The sequence below is a fragment of the Macaca mulatta genome, chromosome 12 (assembly GCF_049350105.2).
Source record: "Macaca mulatta isolate MMU2019108-1 chromosome 12, T2T-MMU8v2.0, whole genome shotgun sequence".
NCBI classification, from domain to species: Eukaryota; Metazoa; Chordata; class Mammalia; order Primates; family Cercopithecidae; genus Macaca; species Macaca mulatta.
The window spans coordinates 97,234,282-97,253,013 of record NC_133417.1 but is presented as its reverse complement, the minus strand read 5'-3'; the positions used below and the strand labels follow the sequence as shown (position 1 = coordinate 97,253,013).

The 18,732-nt window shown below is 34.3% G+C and overlaps 1 protein-coding gene across 1 annotated transcript in view; it reads left to right on the top strand.

Moving 5' to 3' along the window:
- TMEFF2 (transmembrane protein with EGF like and two follistatin like domains 2) overlaps nt 1-18,732 on the top strand; it is a 248,149-nt gene that overhangs the window by 617 nt on the left and 228,800 nt on the right. Inside the window, exons 2-4 of the mRNA XM_001084859.4 lie at nt 2,332-2,441; nt 10,111-10,240; nt 14,890-14,916. Of these exons, the coding sequence (XP_001084859.2) occupies nt 2,332-2,441; nt 10,111-10,240; nt 14,890-14,916 (267 nt within the window). The remainder of the gene's footprint in view (nt 1-2,331; nt 2,442-10,110; nt 10,241-14,889; nt 14,917-18,732) is intronic.

Genomic DNA, 18,732 nt, shown 5'->3' with positions numbered 1-18,732 from the left:
CCGCAGAAGAACACACGTATCCAGCACAGACCAGCCTACCCTAGCGCGCCTCCTCAGCCCCTCACCTTCTACTGCCCTAGACTCCTAAGACCACCCACCTCTATCCAGAGAAACACGGAGAACTGTTCCAGGCCCGGAGGTAGGGGGTAGTTCTGGGATGGGTAGAAAGTGCAGGTGTAGCAGGAAACCTTTGCATGCTCGCGCTTACATTGGAGCTGAGAGAATTTTGAGAAATATTACACGGGATGGTTTTCTGGGTTCACTGGAAAGAACACCAATCCCAGGGGAAACACAAAAAGAGAAGCTTTGTCATCATTAAAGAAAAAAGTCTTAGTAGGATGAGGAAGAAATAACTTTATGAGAAAGAATGAGCGAGAAAGCAATAAATCAAATGGTGACTGCAGGGGAATCGCTGATTCCTGGCAAAGGTGCCATGAGGGCGCACTGGTCTCCCATTCAAGACCAGGTCACACAGATTCTAAAGGAGCTGGATTTCAATATAATCAATTTCTCTCTCTCTCTCTTCCTCTCTCTCTCTCTCTCTCTCTCTCTCTCTCTCTCTCTCTCTCTCTCTCCCCCCCTCTCTCTCTTCCTCCTTCTCTCCTAGGCGACAAAAAACATTGGTTTTGCATTCCAGTTATGCCCCTCTCTTGCTTCCCTAAGCCTTCCCTCTACCCTAGTAGAGGGAAGTTGAGAAAAAGAACACTTTGCGGGTCTCCCAGGCTGGAGTGGGCATAACTGAGGCTGGTCAGGTTCCGTGTAGGCTAGCCGAGGGCGGAACCGACCTCAGTGGACGCTGACTCCTCCATTTCTGGACAGGCTTCCGTGGAGTGGGTCAAGCACTCTTCTTGCTCGCTTGGGTTCCTTCAGATTCTGACGGCAAGAGCTTGGCAGGCTTCGCTCTGCTGAAGCTTCCTAATTAAATAGGGCCAGAGAATGGGAGTTGCTGCACTCCTAGCTGGCATAGCATTTCGGTTTGACAGCCTGTAGTATACTGGGCAGAATTGTGGTGTAATTTCCTTGGCATTTTAAACTCCGTTAACATGCCTGGGTATTGTCCCCTAGGTGTGGTCTGTTCTAGTTTTAGCAAGTGTGTATGTAATTTTTCATCTTCTGTAAATATAATTTTGCTGTAGTTAAATCTGGCTGTGAATAAAGTGGCTTTAAGGATGTATGTGAGCTGAAGTGTATGTAACTTTAGAGAGGAGGGAATGACCAACTGTAACTCATAGGGTGAAAGCCTGTATAGTTCCTAGTTATTACTACTGTAAACGCCAAAAGGAAAATTATTATGCACCCTTCTAATTTGTCCTTTACAAAGACAAGTTGAGATGTGCAACCCTATTAGATTTGGGTCAATAGATTGTTCTGTTTTTTTGGCAGTTTCTAAATTTGGCATTTTAATAAAACTCAACATGTTTCTGTAACTTCTTGATTCATGCATACATGTGTGTTGTTTTTGAAAGAATAAGTTTCACTTTGCTTTGTCTAATCACTTTTTAGATGCTTTATTATAGTAATAATTATGAGTCTGCAAAATCAGTTTTTGGAAATGTTGATGGCTTTGTAGTCCAACACAGACTGGTTTGCTTCATTCCTAGCCCTTGCATTGTTTTAGGAAATAACTAACTTAAATGTGAAGTTGACATTTGCAATCAAGAAATTCAATATTTGCCAGATATTTTACAGGGGACGGCATAAACTAAAGAGAATAAACTGGTTTTGCAGATAGGTTGTCAAGAACTTGACACCCCGCTCCCACCCCTGTTAACTTAGAGGTGATCAATCTTCATTTGAGCCAAACAGACCATCACAGAAAACACTGTGCCTGTTTATCTTTATTATTGAGGCTTTGTTTCCTCTTTGTCTGGATAAATTTCAAATAAGGGTTTGTTTCAGTCCTTGAAGCAAAAGAACAATTAAAGATGGGGAAGTGGTAAAAGGGCATTCAGAGATCATCACTAGCTCTTTTCCAAAATGTGGAGTTTTGTGGTCATAAATATTGTCTACCTAATGAGCAAAAAAAAAAAAAAAAAAAAAAACAGGAAGCAAATGTTAAGCACCACTGTCAATATTAATGAAGCCTTAAAAAATAGCACTGTCAGAAAAGGATATTAAAGGAGAATTGACTAGAAAAGAATTGTGGAAAATGGAAACGAATATTGATCACTTAATTAGATTTTGAGGTTATCAGTAGATGGTGACCTTGCAGTACAGCTATAGTTGTTGGATTTAAAATTTAGAACAAGTATTTTAAAGCTTCAAGATAGTGTTTTTTGTTAAAAATCTGTAACATGTTTTAATGACTGGAGTGTTCTCTTTAAATTTGAGGTTATGATGACAGAGAAAATGATCTCTTCCTCTGTGACACCAACACCTGTAAATTTGATGGGGAATGTTTAAGAATTGGAGACACTGTGACTTGCGTCTGTCAGTTCAAGGTAAGAAGTCTTATATTTGCATCTTCTAATTCATTAATGAGACTGCAAAGCAGGGATCTCCCTTTACAGCCTATCACTTGGAAATTTATAGCTATGCAAGCTAAGAGGGAAGCTGGCACCAAGCAAAAGTACTGGCAAGAGAGCCAACTGATGTCAAGAAGACATATACTTTTTGGAGAAATGTATATGCCAAAGTTATAAATGCCACTGAAGGTAGAAAGCTTCAGGTTGTGCTTTTGGGATGTCAAAGAAAATTATGTTTCTCTGACCCTTCTAGCATCATTTTAAAAGTGAATTGACTGGGCATAATAGTCAAAGTAGGGGGTAAAAAGTGTGAACTTGTGCTTTTGTTCTTTTTGATGGGAACTATCATCTTTTTATCTTATTGCTATCTGTTTTAATGATCTTGGCCTTTATTGCCCTTGCAACCTGACTAGGTTTTTAAGTTAGCTCCTTATTAGTGTAACTTCAAAACTTTGTTCTAATTTGGAAATCATGGAACTTATTAATTAATATGTGTCAGCTTTTTCATAGGTACCACCCTCAATTAGAACTGAATCCCCTAGGAATCCAAAAGAGCATTTAGATCCACAAGTTATTTTATGAACATCAGGAAGATGTACTTTTTCTTGTGTTAATTTATTTTAAGTAACAAAGCTGGCATCATCAAAACTAGGTTACTAGTATATATTAAAGATAGAACTTTTAATGTCATTAGGATGCTCGTTAGCTAACAAATGCTTTCCACCATGTAAGTTATAAACCTTTTCCTCTCAAAATGTTCATATAATCATGTAGAACTTCAAGTAGCATGGGTGTTGTACCAATAGCCTATATTTGCCCTTGAGCATTTTAAATTACTTTAAAAAATACTTTTAAAATCCGACAGTATGACTCAACCAGGAAATATGCACATAAACAAAAGTACATGTGAGATAAGGGAAACTTTTCTAAGAATAAAAAAATATAGAACAAATAAAAACATTAAACTCAAATTTAGACCTAGATATCTGGTTTAATAGGTAATATTTAGAATTATTGATGAAATTTAAATATTTTAGATTGAATTTGACCTCCCACTAAGAAGAGAATTCACATTTAAATAAAGTTTAAGTGGCTTTTAGAAATGCTAAAACCTTCTTAGACATTATTTTCTTCTTTCTAAGAAACATAATATGACAACTGATATTTGTAAAGTGCACCACCTCCTGGTGGGTGAGTACTGCTGTGACTGTACAGTTTTTTAGACCATACCATAGTGTCAGAAACATATTCATGCATATTTAATATGCATGTAACATCAACTTCTAAGGTCTCCAGCCACATTAAACAATGTCATTATGTACTTTCAATGAACTACATGAGAGAGATAGAGCATGAGAACTCCCCAATTCATACTTAACCAAATGTTAACTAAACAGGAAAAAAGCACAATTGGATAAATCATTAATTAAAGGCCCAGAGAATTTTGTGAATTTTTCCTTCTTTCTCTTTTTGATTTCCATAAATTTGTCTTATTTTCATAACCATAGATAGACAAAAGAAATGAACTCATAAAAAATATCAAATGAACCAGGAAAAGCATTCCTGAAGTGTAAAGCCATGGTTCTAAGATTTCACCAGGAGAAAAAAAAAAAAGGGGGGGGTTGACAGAACTCTAAAGGAACAGAACTGTAAAGCTGCAAAATGAAAATAAATAATCTTCTTGTTAAAGGAATTGTTTTCATTTTATACGTGCTACGGAAGATTTTGGTAAAACTTTTATCAACAAAAATATGTGTGTTTTTCATACATTGGTCAGTCAGCTATGTTTAGCATTAATTTAAATAATTGTTAAGTGGAATCCATGGGGGAGTGGCATCGAATGCAAGTTTGCGTAAGAAACTAAAATGTAAATTTGCTTTTTGTAATCCTTGTGGCATTTGAAATGTACTAGTGTATTACTACTGCTATTAGTTTGTGCTTTGCAATAGTTGTCAATCTGGCAAGAAAAAATAAACATCTCCCTAGTGGAAAATGTAGACTTTGCACATACCAAGAATATAGAGTGGCTGAATTAAATTGAAGATCAAAGAAAAGTATAAGTTGCATGAAGAATAATAAATAGGATATTTTAAGCTAAGAGTCTCTTGAGTCCATCTTCTCCAATACATGAATTTGAGTTTTTGGTGTTTGTTATTTTAGCCCTAGTATCTGATAAAAAGGGAGAGGTATTGAAAATCTATTTTCCTATGTATTATTCTAAACTTCTGTTTCTTTCTCTGCTGCCTTTTCAGGTACAAGCAAGCATTCCTCTTTTTTTTTTTTTGTTTTGTTTTTTTTTTGTTTTGTTTTTTTTGAATTTTTGGAGACAAGAGTCTTGCTGTGTCGCCCAGGCTGGATAGTAGTGGTACGCTCTTGGCTCACTGCAACCTCCACCTCCTGGGTCTCCCAGCGATTCTTGTGCCTCTGCCTCCCGAGTAGCTGGGAATACAGGTCACTCCACCATTCTCAGCTAATTTTTTTGTATTTTAGTAGAGACGCGGTTTCACCATGTTACCCAGGCTGGTCTCAAACTCCTGCGCTCAGGAGATCCACCTGCCTCTGTCTCCCAAAGTGCTAGGATTACAGGCATGAGCCACGGCACCCAGCCTGCAGTCTATAGTCTTTCTAGCTGAGAGATAAATTTCAAAGAGAAATGGGCATATATTTTTATATCTATAATGTTTACAATTTGCCTTATCACTGGAACACTAAAGTAAACATTATTAGTCTTCACCTCTCTTAGATGATTTTAAATAAATTGATTTCTATCCTTCAAACATATTATCTCATTTATTTCTCACAACTCAGTGAGATGATTGTTTTCTCTCCCCTTTTTAAAACTTTTATTTTAGGTTTGGGGGTACATGTGAAGGTTTATTACATATGTAAACACGTGTCATGGGGGTTTGTTGTACATATTATTTCATCACCCAGGTATTAAGCCCAGTAAGTATGAGGATGAAAATTTGGAGACAGTAAATGGATAGACAGACAGATAGGTAGGTAGGTAGGTAGGTAGGTAGGTAGGTAGATAAGAATAAAAGTGGGGAGGAAGGAAGGGAGGGAGGCAGAAAGGGAGGGAAAAAGGAAGGGAGATACATGTAGATATTTATAGATAGCCCTGGTCATGCAATGATCAATAACTACTTTATAATTTAAAAATATTATGAAGCCTTATGTTTTTCAGGTATTACCTAATTCAAATACTAAATTTTTTTTAATAAGTCATGCTTTAGATCTAAAATTTTCTTATTACTAAGGCTGTGTAACAGACTGCCCAGCACTTAGTGGCTTAAGACAATGAATATTTATTTTGTTCATGAATCTGCCATTTTGGCAGGGCTTAATCAAAACAGCTCACCTCTACTCTCTTTGGCGTTAGCTGATGGTGAGGGGAGGGAATTCAAAGGCTTGATGCTATACTGATCTGAGGGTTCTCACTCATATGTCAGACTGTCAGCTGAAGACCTTCTTCTTCTCCATGTTGATCTCTTTGCATGGGCAAGTTTTGTCTTCCTCATAGCATAGTGGCTGAGTTTCAAAGTCAAGCATCCAGAGAGAAAGAAAGAACCAGGTAGAAGCTATATCCTTTAGTGACCTAGCCTGGGAAGGCACACAGAGTCATTTCCACCATAGTCACAGGCCTGTCGACTCTTAAAATCATAATTTTTTTTACATTTAAAGAAATATAAATCACAGAAAAGTAAAAATTACTTATGGAATGGCCAAAGGATTGGAACATATGCAGATTTTTAAAATCTTTTTTCCTTTTTGGAAGAAAAATATACCATATCCCAAGCCATTCTTCTTAAGCCTTTGACAACTGAGAATATAACAGAATTGACTTAACATCTGTTGAGCACCTTCTACATGCCAGACTCTGTGGAAGGGGCTGGCAATATATAAAACATAAGTCATACGTGAGCTTCTAGATGCTGAAATCTCAGCTCAAAAAACCTATATTAATCAAATAAGCAATAAATCCTATGAAAAACTTCTCACATAATTTTTATTAATTTGTAGCAAAAATGAATTTCATACATTCTAGTGTGTCAAGTTATTGACTCCACTAGTGTGGGGGTTAGCCCATTTTGGAACAAAATTCTTCTATTGAAAAACACTTGTTTGGAAAATAAACATAAGATTTTAAAACATAGAAAAATAGAATCACTTTTCCCCCTGAGAGGAAGTTTGTACAACACATACATTTATGGACCTAACCATCTGAACTCGAGTCTTGTTTTTCCTCTTACCAGGCAACTGTATGGCCTTTAGCAAGTCACTTAACATCTCAGTCTGTCTCTTCATCTGAAACTGAGCAGTATCATGAATATTACTAAAAACTATTTCCAATAATTTGGCATATTTTAATGCAGTAGTTAGCGTATTTCATGCTTAGGGTTAGCCTGTTTCCTCTTGTTTTTCTAGTTCTAGAAATGCCATGGTTTGATGTTAGAGTTAAAATACATATCATACAAAGCAAATAATTTACATTTCTTTGTGTAAGTATTACAAGATGTTTCTCGTTTTAAAAACATGACTTTGTTAATTTCCCAAGTGTTCCAGGTAAGCATTTCAAGTGGGAAAACTAGGCTATAAACCTGTTAAATATTTCATTGTTGACTAACATTCAAAAAGTCCTACACCAAGGCAGTGAAAGAAATAGGAGGACCTAGGACTAGACTCCCACTTATGAGCTTTCATCATTTAGGACGTGCATCCTCCTTGTATTCTTCATATTAATGAGTGCAAGTCTTGATACTAAGGGCCAAAAACATCATGCCAGTAATCTACAGTTAAGCTCTTTTCAGCTCTGTAGAAATCTCCCTTTTGGCTTGTGCGTGGAACTTGGCAGCTCTGTTTTTAGAACTGTTCGAATTTGGCTTACTGCATCCCTCAGAAGCGGCATATGAGCACTTTATCAGTTTATTCGATATTTTAAGATGCATATCAGCATTGTGTACTAGCAGTTGGGAGAGATAATAAATACTTTCCACTCCCCACTCCCAGTCCACTGACTCTATATTTGAGTAATCTGAGAAGGACAAATAAATAAAATTTAAGGATTGGAGAGAAGAAAACAAGGACCCAAATAATCTACACACAAAGTATTATAAGCAGGGATGGAGATGGAGATTGAAAAGTAGTCTGGGGCAAGAATGCCAGGCCTCAAGCATTAGATGTTAGTCCAGCTAGTCATAGACATATTATGACTCTCTTCTGTCTACTGAAAGGATCAGCAAGTCTAGCGATCATAATGTCACCAGCTGTTTCCTTCTTTCTGGTCTCTCCTCCATGTGCTCAGACACCATTGTAGTGTTCGTAGATCAACATAATCCTACCTACATTCTCCTGTCTCAGGTTCTGATCATAGCACATTTATCAAGCACCTATCCCTGCACTTTCCTTGCTGGCCACAGTTCTGGCATGAGCACAAGCCACATTTATTTGTTTTTTTCAGTACTGCTCATTGGAAAATTCAAATCTTCACAGGCATTTTGCTCTTGCCTTCTTTCTTGAATAGTAGTGCAGATGCTCAAACCTGTGGTGAGTCAGTTTTCAGATGTAAATTAAAACAAATTTTTGGAAAGCTCCTGGAAAACAGTGCTTACACAGGTATCGTCTAATCAGAAGTCAGTTGCTGATTGAGTTAAACATTAGCAAAAGATTAGTGAAAAGCTCTAATCAAATCAGTTTTTTTTTTTTTTTTTTTAACAGAATCTTGCTCTGTCACCCAGGTTGGAGTGCAGTAGCTCAATCTCGGCTCACTGCAAGCTCCACCTCCCAGGTTCACGCCATTCTCCTGCCTCAACCTCCTGAGGTAGCTGGGACTACAGGCACCCGCCACCACGCCTGGCTAATTTTTTGTATTTTTAGTAGAGACAGGGTTTCACCGTGTGAGCCAGGAAGGTCTCGATCTCCTGACCTCATGATCTGCCTGCCTTGGCCTCCCAAAGTGCTGGGATTACAGGCGTAAGCCATCAAAACAGTTTTTTAAATATAATCACATACATAGACTGAGTCTGGGAGACAATAATGTAACTGTGGAAAAGAATTACTATATAGAGGACTTGCAGAATGTCTAGATTATATATTGTAGAAATTAAGATAAAGAATATTTTTAAAATATGTGCTAAAGCAATCTGTTAGTAATTATGGTCATCTTAATATGACTGTCATCCCGTTTGGGTTTACTGTTTGGAAAAAAGTTGATCACAATTACCAAAACATTATATTTAAGTTGTTAATAATATATAAAAAAATAAAACTCATAAAATTAGGCTTTCATTTCAAAGAACATTGACATTTAAATTTGTTATGACACTTAAGCTATTATTATATAAAGACAAAGAGCAAGAGTTAAATAGATGGTTAGGAATAAGGAAGTTTAGGTATTGTAAGGAAATAGAGTAAAATAATAAATTTCAGGTTTTAATCAATCAGATTATCAACATGTTGAGAGGTGTTTTCTTTTGCATAAATTCTTGAGTTGAAGTTTATTTATGATAGGGTTTTAGGTTTGTTATCATATATATTTAAACTTTCCTACCCATCTCACTGTATTATTGGTTTATTTTGTATGTATTCTGAACTCACAGAACATCAAAGATTCAAATATATTAGATAAAAGTAAAACATAGAGAAGAGTTTTTACATGCATCTGTAAGTATGATTTTCCTTTCTTAGTTTCTGGCATAGGTGAGCATATAAAGATAATAATCTTGATCATTATATTGTTTATAATTAAACAATGAAGCACATCAGTAGTAGTAATCATGAGATAATCACATCCCTGGTGTAATTAGCAGGCATAGGACAAAGCCAAGTATCATTAATGCCTTAGAGTATGATTATATTATGATGACTATACTCTGTAGGTTGCCTTAATTTTCACTGTAATATATATACTTTTTTAATAATGAGTTTCTTTTAAAAATGAACTTTTCTCTTTATGGAATATCTATTAATAGACATACTTTGGAATAGTCAGTAAAGTTTACTTACAGTTCAGTAGTTGTTTAAATTTTTCTCTGTGTTCCATAATTTTGTTTCTCTCTAGACCATATCCATATCAATATACAATAAAGAGGTATAAAAATAAATAAGTAAATCAGTATCTTATCTGAATATTTAGAAACTTACAAGGACTAGAATTCAATAAAAATTCAATTAAATTCAATTTAAAAAACAACTAAGAGTTAATTGATTTATTTGGCATTTTGGCCATATACTTCCACTCCTAACACAGATAGACATTACCTGTTTTTGAATAGCTTGAAATTAAACTGTATTTTAATTTTTTCCATCAAGTCATATGGGCTACATACTAAAAATAATATTAAGTAGTATTAATATGTTTGTTGCTATATCTTTGTTGTGCTACTTGTGCAGTCACTTTGTTGGAATTGCCTGATCAATTTAGATGCTTATTTTTGCCCTATCTAAGTCAAATGACTGGTTGGATAACTTGAAATTGGCTTTGTGAATCTTTCAATGATGCCCTTATGAAGACTCATTGGACACAATTAGAATCATTGAAAATGAAGACAAGTGGTTTCTTTTGCAAATTATTACTTCTGTTCATCATGTCAGAGGGATGCAGTCTCCAGTACTAACTATAGGCTTACATCTGTGTATTTCCCAGTGCAACAATGACTATGTGCCTGTGTGTGGCTCCAATGGGGAGAGCTACCAGAATGAGTGTTACCTGCGACAGGCTGCATGCAAACAGCAGAGTGAGATACTTGTGGTGTCAGAAGGATCATGTGCCACAGGTATGTGTGTGATCTTCTTTGAAACCTTCTGCCTGGATTCCAAATCCAAAAACTATGTCTTTCATTTCTTGTTATATCATCTCCCAATAAATAATTCAGATTGTATATTGACTAGACAAGCCTGTATTGTTTTGTTCAAAGCATTTATTATTCTTATTCTTTGTCATTTTTACATTTCAAGTCACTTTTGGAAGAAAGAGGGTATCTACCATAAGGACAGTGGTAGATTTAAGGACATATGTTATTAAATGAAATACAGGCAGTTTGAATAAAAGTCACATATAATTAGAAATCTAGATTGACTGCCAACATGCCAAATATGGAGAAACCTATGTATGGATAAAGTTGTATTATTTATTTGTGTGTTTGTTTGTTTTGAACAATAGCATTATCTGCTGAAAGGCAATTTTGCAGATTGGGGCTCTGAAGTTGATGTCTAATCTTAGCTCTACAAAATGGCCTTATTATTAGGTAGATTATATTGACAAATGTGTTTGTAGTTGACATAATTTCTAATGACATGTGTCATTTCTGACTCAATTAACCTGGAATTCTACAAAGTTTTTCAGTCAAGTTTACCAACAATGCTATAAAGGAAGTAAGAAGAAAGAGAGACTTCATATGCTCTATAGCTTTTAGCTTTCCTTCTATCTATAGTAGTTGTTAGAGCTTATGCTTTAAAATGGGAAGTGCTTTAAAATGGGCCTGAGTTTTCAAGTTAAGCTTGATATCAAAGTCACATGTGTTATAGAGACTTTAAGATGCCATGGTAGTTGTTCTTAATGGCAAATAAGCATCTTTCTGGGAAGTCATAATTCCTGAGAATTTAGATGATATAAGCATATTCCGGAATAATAACAATGATATCAAATATAAACTTTCTTCAAAAATAGGAGCGAGAATAGCGTCATGAAAAGTCTATTTTGTTCAAAAGTCCCTCTTAGATAACAGGTATTTCTAATCTAGAGTATGATGTTAAAAGTTATGTGCTAAGTGGCTGGGGCAGGGTGGAAAATGAGCAAAGAGAAAAGCCTCATATTCTTTAAAAGATTGTCTTAAGCGTATTGATTGTTAGTAAAGTTATACTGGTGACTACCCAAGTTTCTGAGAATTAGCAGAAGAAAGAGAATAGTATCGTATCTCATGGCCAATGATATTTTGTTTTGGTTTTGGTTTCTAGCAGTCTTTTCTCGTAAGGGATTATTTGCTTAGATGTGAATGTCTTCATGAAAGGATGGTCACGGGGCAAGCTGAGCTGGTACTGCATTTGCTTATTTGCTAAAGCAAGCAGGTCATTGCTGCTTGGTCTGTGAATGACAAGTCATGAATAAAAGGTACAGCAATATGTGAGAGTCAATGGGCAGCCTTCTCCAGTAGGAAAGGAGGATGACCAGCATGCTGTTCTCATGCTAAGGATGAGGGATATAGAAAGTATGACAAGGAGCAAATGAATTATGAGGAATCAATCAGCCATACCAAAGAAATGAGAAATAATACTTTAGGACAAACTGAATAGGAAAAAAGTAGAATCCCAGGAACCAGGAAGGATGAAGGCAAATACCATAGAGTATTGAGGAAAGGATTTGCTTTTTCAAGATCATCGAGAATATCTGTTCTTTTCTAACAATAACCACATGAGAATTGGCAGGCAATTATTATAATAAACAGATCAGAAGTTACGGTTATGGCCGATGTAGCAAAATCTTTCTTTCTTACTTGCCAACCTCCAAGTTCTTGTCAGTGCATATAATCACATTCTCCTGATTCATTCAAGTCTTTCCATTCTAGTCCCTGATGTGCTGGTTATACTATGAAAATAAATACTTAGCCAAGTAGAAAATTTAATCACAATCGAGTAATCCATCTTTAGCTCATTCACATACTTAGATTTCTACAAGATTTAATTAGTAAGCCAGTCTTGCTGAATGCATCTTCCATGGTCTTGTAAATCTAAAAGGTTTTTGATCTGAATAATGACGGAGAGAACAAAGTAATTTTCATTAACCAGATCTGACTGTAAATAAATTGGGGTTCTGACTTTTGATCTAGAAGGGATTCTCATTCTTTTCTTTGTATATTTCCCATTTATTTTTTAATGCTGTTTGACACTGAATGAAAGTGGCAAGTTGTAAGATCTAGGAATAATAGGCAGTAGAAGATATAACTTTATATTTATTATATTTCATTGAACTTTATTTTTTTGTCCAGAGAATGGATTCTTATTGGGAAATCTGCTCAATGGTCTTACTGTCAATTTAACTTTTTGCCTTGTAAGAAATGCGTTAACTAGGAACTCAGATTTAGGTCTAACAGCATGACTTATTTTCTTAGGTGTTTCTTTCTCACTAATAAGACTTTAGTAGGCTACTTATCATCAGTTGGCCAAGATGACTCATCAAATAATAGAGAAAACATTAAAGCTTCCCATAACGATTTCATAATGATGCCACCGACTTAAGTGATCATTTTTCTAATCTATTCCTTCTTTTCTTCCCTGGCTGTTTCATTTGTGTCAAATCAAATATTGTCTTAAGAACCATGCCCCTTGAAGTTTTAGAAATGCACGTGGGAAATACAAGATAAAATACTATCGGCATTTTTTTCTGATTTTCCCCAATCATATGTATTTATTAGAATACCCGTAGATGAATAGGCAAGATGTTTACTCTACATTTTAATTATTATGTTCCAGACAGTGCTTAAGCATTTAAAATATACTACTGTGCAGTAAGCCTCAAAATAGCCCAATTGGATAGATATTACTATGCCCATTGAATAGAGGAGGAATATGCTTAGCAAGGTTGAATAACATTTCTCTATCATGCAATGAGTAAGGTTTGGAGCTTGGAACTCCTAAGCCTTTATGCATTTCTGCTTATGTTCATATAAGTGTAGAGTGATAAACAACACATTTTCCTTGACTGAAAGAAGTTTATAGGGGAAAATTTAGAATAAACTATATACATTTAACTAAAATATATTTAGAATGTGTTATCACTATAATACCACAACCTGCTATTTAGCCCTGAATGAGTATAATAGTGAATTAAGCTTTCAAATTAATGCAAATACAATCAATTAAAATTTTTGTCTGTGAAAGTATACAAAAAGGAAACTTGACAAATATTAAGCACTCAAGCACTGTTCTGTCCAAAAGAGATGATGTTGTGACTTATAACAGTCAGTTCAGTTGGTAGGAATATTCTAGTATCAGCATGAATTCATCAGTCTTTCTTGATCTATTATCATTAAACAGTCAATTCTTATGATTAAAATCCTTGTTTGATTCTACATTTACTAAGAGTAAATTTTATCATAAATTATTTTACCAATTTACTTGCCTTTAAGGAAAAGATATGCTGCCCCAAGGACATATGTCCTGTCACATTAATAGTTAATTGATTACTTGACATTCTAATAGTCAAGTAGTGCTAGGCTGTATAAATTTAGTTAATGTGGGTCTCCAACAAGACTGACAATTCAAACTACTGCTCCTTCATGGTACTGCTAATGCCAATACATGATAAAAAGGAGGGCTGCTGGGAAGGCCTTCCTTCTTCAATATATGTCAGCCTTCTGTGGATTTTCATATACCATGCCTCTTTCTATGTGGTGCTTCTCAATAAAGTATCATGGAAGCAAACAAGTAAAAGTCATGTTTTATTTTAATTGGACTAAAACCGTAAATTCTTAAGAGTGGCATTTGGTATAAGTCTTGAACCCTGGGTGAGATTTCACTGTGGGATAAGGGCACATCAGGCAGAGAATATCAATATTAATCTTATTTCCCTGTATTAACATTAAATACATAACCAAATGTATTGTGGACGAACAAAAATGGAAAGGCAGAAGGAAGATGATATCTATACTTAAGAAGTAGAAGCAGATGGAACCTCAGTGGTTTTGATTTCAACTTGAAATTTTGCATGTTTCTGGGAACTACTTTCCCAGAAATAAACAACGTTGACCAATTGTAATTAATGGGAGGAAGGGGAGAGAAGAAATAGTGAAAGAAAAATCCAGAAGAGGAGGTATGATTTTTTTCTGCAAGAATCATTTAGTGAATATCGGACTTCAAGCACAAAGGCAAAAATCAAGCTCTCTTCTACTGATGTCAAAAACAAAGGATGATTTGTCACAGATGGAATCATCCACAATTGTGGTATTCGTAAAACTTATCAACACCCATATAAAAATATTTCTTTTTAAACTGCTTTTCTCTTTGTTCATATGCAATTTGCAAGAATATAAGCCTTAATTATGGGTTTATTTGCCACAGACATTAGACTGTTTAATTTCTGAAACTTACTGATTGTTACAAGCATCTCATTTTTAATACTTTATTTTGCTAAGGGCACCAAATCCAGCCTGTCAAGATTAGGAATTTTTCATAGTCGAGATTAGGAAATTTTCCAAACTGGGCAATAATGTTTTCATAAAGCTTTGGAATAAAAATGATGGATAATTTATTTTAGAAGTTACATTAATAGATATTAAATTGATGTGAATGTATATTTTTGGATTAAATATTAGTATTTTTCTCAAACAATATTATTGCAGTATTAAACTAAGAAAGTAAACTTGAGCTTAAAAAGTCATAAGTATTTTTGAATATGTTTTACTAGCAAATATAATTTTTCCTCCCACAGATGCAGGATCAGGATCTGGAGATGGAGGTAGGAGTTGCTTTTTTATATATTTGAAGATTTACTGGTGGATATTATTATGTATGTTTACTTATGTATATTCCATTTCAGATATTTAAGGCAAATTCATATTTTGCATTTTAGGAAAGATGAAAACATAAAAAATTATCTCCATATAAAGTACATGTATATGCCATGCAAATTATTTGGCATACTTATGAATCATACTCTATCTCCAGTTAATCTTCTTTGTTCATTTGTTTGTTTGTTTGTAAGTTATTTTTGATATGGATAGGCATAATGTAAAAACTTCTGAAGAGAAGCATGCAAGCATATTTGGCAGGGAAGAAAGAATTCATGAGGAAATCATTTAAATATTGGATTTTTAAATATAAGACACTGCTCTCAATTACTAGGTAGTAATAAGACATACATAACCTACCATATAGACAAGATTTTAATTATCGGATTTATAATTTGAAACTGAAGGAACTTTAGTTCATAAAAATGAAAAAGATAAAATTAAGTCCAATGAAAGTATAATATTATCTTTGCTTCCTTGATTAAATCTATAGTTATTTTTACTAAAGTATGATATATGTTCCCATTAGTTAGTTTTGTTTAGGGAAGTATATAAGAAAGAGAGAGAGAAACTTTAAAAGTTTGATCTAATGTACTTACTACCAAATGAAGATTTTACCTGTAGATTGAAACTAAATCATAAATGTCCCAAATACTTTTCCCAATGAAATTCAAACAAAATTAGACTTTTATACACACAAAGCAAAACAAAACACAGCCTATGTATAATTTCAAGATTAAGAAAAACAAAACAAATGAAAAACATTGTCTCAAGACCTTGCTTCAGTTGTGTAAAATAATTAAATGTGCTATTCCAGGTTGATTTCAGTTTTTAAATACAGAATTTGATAAAAGATAAGTAAAAGAAGGCCTGGGGTGCAGGGTGGCAGATATTTAATGCACCCTTTATCTAGTTCAGGAAACACTTGAAAGATTTATCAAGTTTCCTTATGTAATGAAAGGCTTAACTAGTTCAAATAAGCAATACCCACAGAACATAATTAGAGCAGCATATTGGAGCACAATTTTTTTCATAAAGACTAAAACTGAACAGCAGCAGATTGAAGCACAATTTTTTTCCTAAAGACTAAAACTGTACAGCAGTCAAGACTCAAGCATAGAATATGTTTCAATGTCACATGATGTTTGTTGGACAGTCCTTTGATGTCTGGACAGTCTTTCTCTACTTCTAATAAAGTTTTTCTTAGCTGATTAATATAGTATTCCCAAGAAAGTTTCCCTAGAGGTTCTGAAGATAAGACCTTAGAAGAACATATTAAATCTTAAAGAAAAAAAAAAGACGGAAAAAAGGCAGTTCCTTTAGTATGTTTTACCATGAGAATATTATTAATAAGAAATCAATTTTTTAAAATGTTTCTTTTGTAAGGAAATAGTTTCTATGCAAAATTGTGTATGTTTTCTAGCTGTTTAGCTTTATATGTAGACTACCTAATTTTGCAAATATTGTGCTGAGACTGAACTGTTCCACTGTTTACCCACCAGTCTTGTTAATTTTCTAGCATCTTTAAAAACAAAAAAAGAGAAAAAATCATACCAAGAATATCTTCATTTCTCTTTCTGTTAAAGCATCATCATATACGTTTTTCTGCTTGACTGTCCTATCATACTATACATCATATCTTTATTTTTCTAACAATAAGATGTGAGTTTTGTTTCACATGCTAATTTCTAGTTTTCATTCATTGTTATTAGCATATGCAAGTGAAAGTGAAGTCAAACTCGCTCTTCCTTGTTGCATTTTATATTAAAATCTTTGGTTTATTATGTTGTCTCGTGATCTGAATCAGACATTTTTTTCAGGAAATAATGTTAATCTCATGAATATGACATGTATAACTTATTTTATACCATATGAGTGAAACATCACTTAGAAACCACTTTTTTATTTTCTTTATCTTTTTCTGTTTTTAATCACTCTTCCTTTCAATTATAGGTGCTTTATAGTAACTTGGAGAAAACAAAAACAACTTCCAATGTTTGCTTTAGAAAAAAAAGCATATAACACATTTAATTCTGAGCTTATTATTTTAAATAATGGCAGTTCTGAAAATTGTGGTGATGAGTATTTGCTCCTAATTGCATACAATGTTTAAAATTAGAGACTGGTCAGGTTTTTCTTAACAGAACTACTTGTTTTTCTAGTCTACATGTTACTTTGCTCTGTAAGACTGTTAGTTTTAATTTTCTTTAAATTCTTTATTAAGGGATGCCAAAAACACTTAGTAACTAAAACCTAAAAACCTAGTTTAGAATGACATGCACAAATTCAGTTCATATATCCATTGGGTTGTAATCGTAAGATATATGTGACTTGCTATCTCTCTTATATAGATGTTAGACTTTCCCCTGTATTTTTGTAGAGTTCGTATTACCAAGGTATTGAGAGGCCAGAATCAGCTTTCTTTATTTTTGAATAAAGCAAAAGTGATTGAATAACTTGTGATTGTTTGGCTAATCCAACAATTGTAACTAGTGATTGTTCTAACTAATCTCTATATAACATATTCTCAGTAATGTGTATTTAATTAATAATGGGTTTACTTGGCAAGCACTTTGGATGGTTAATAGTTATTTTCTAATCTCTCATTTTAGCTAAAGTTAACATAATTCCAAAGTGGAGTACATTGAACAAAAGGGTGAAGTGAAGAAATTTACTTGCAAAACATTTATCATGTGTGACTATCATAAATGATATCATTAAACCCACAAATCTGGCCAGGCGCGGTGGCTCAAGCCTGTAATCCCAGCACTTTGGGAGGCCGAGACGGGTGGATCACGAGGTCAGGAGATCGAGACCATCCTGGCTAACACGGTGAAACCCCGTCTCTATTAAGAAATACAAAAAACTAGCCGGGCGAGGTGGCGGGCGCCTGTAGTCCCAGCTACTCGGGAGGCTGAGGCCGGAGAATGGCGTAAACCCGGGAGGCGGAGCTTGCAGTGAGCTGAGATCCGGCCACTGCACTCCAGCCTGGGTGACAGAGCGAGACTCCGTCTCAAAAAAAAAAAAAAAAAAACCCACAAATCTAAAATCATGTAAAAATATATCAACTATTACTTTTGAAAGATTGTCCTATATTTTAACATGAATGAATATTACGTTAGTAATGAATATTAGACCTGATTATTCTAAAAATAATTTAAGCTTAACCCATTTGCACAAGGGTATACCTGTCATTTACTGCATTTGAGAGAACTTTTTACTACAACATGAAAGGGACATAGAGGTTTTATAAAATTTATTTTAACTTGTTATTGTACATTTTACAGGGAGTTCTAAAATCTTTAACTATTGACCTATTTACTCAGCTGAAACAATTCAAATGGTTAACTGTATTGAGATAAAACATGTTTACTGTGTTTCCAACATGATCCACAAAGATGCATTCTCTCCTAAAGGTGATTTATAGAGTAATAAGATACAAATACTTCATACAAATCTTAATGTTTGGCTGTCCCATTTCAGTGGCTGTGTCCTCTTCTTTTGGTGTTTAAGAAAACTCATTAATACAAAAGATAATTTTGTATTATTAGTTTTGAACATAGGACCCGCCATTTATGGAACTCTGTTTTTGAACAAAAATATTTGTTTTGAAAGGCATCTACAGCAAATAAATTTTTTTGATAGATTCACACCTGATTAAAAAAAATTAAAGATAAACTATAACTGTGAAGTGTGCTATTGGGAGGTAATATGTGGTCCAAATTCCAAAGAATTGGAGAAAGTGATAGAAAGAAAATGATTGG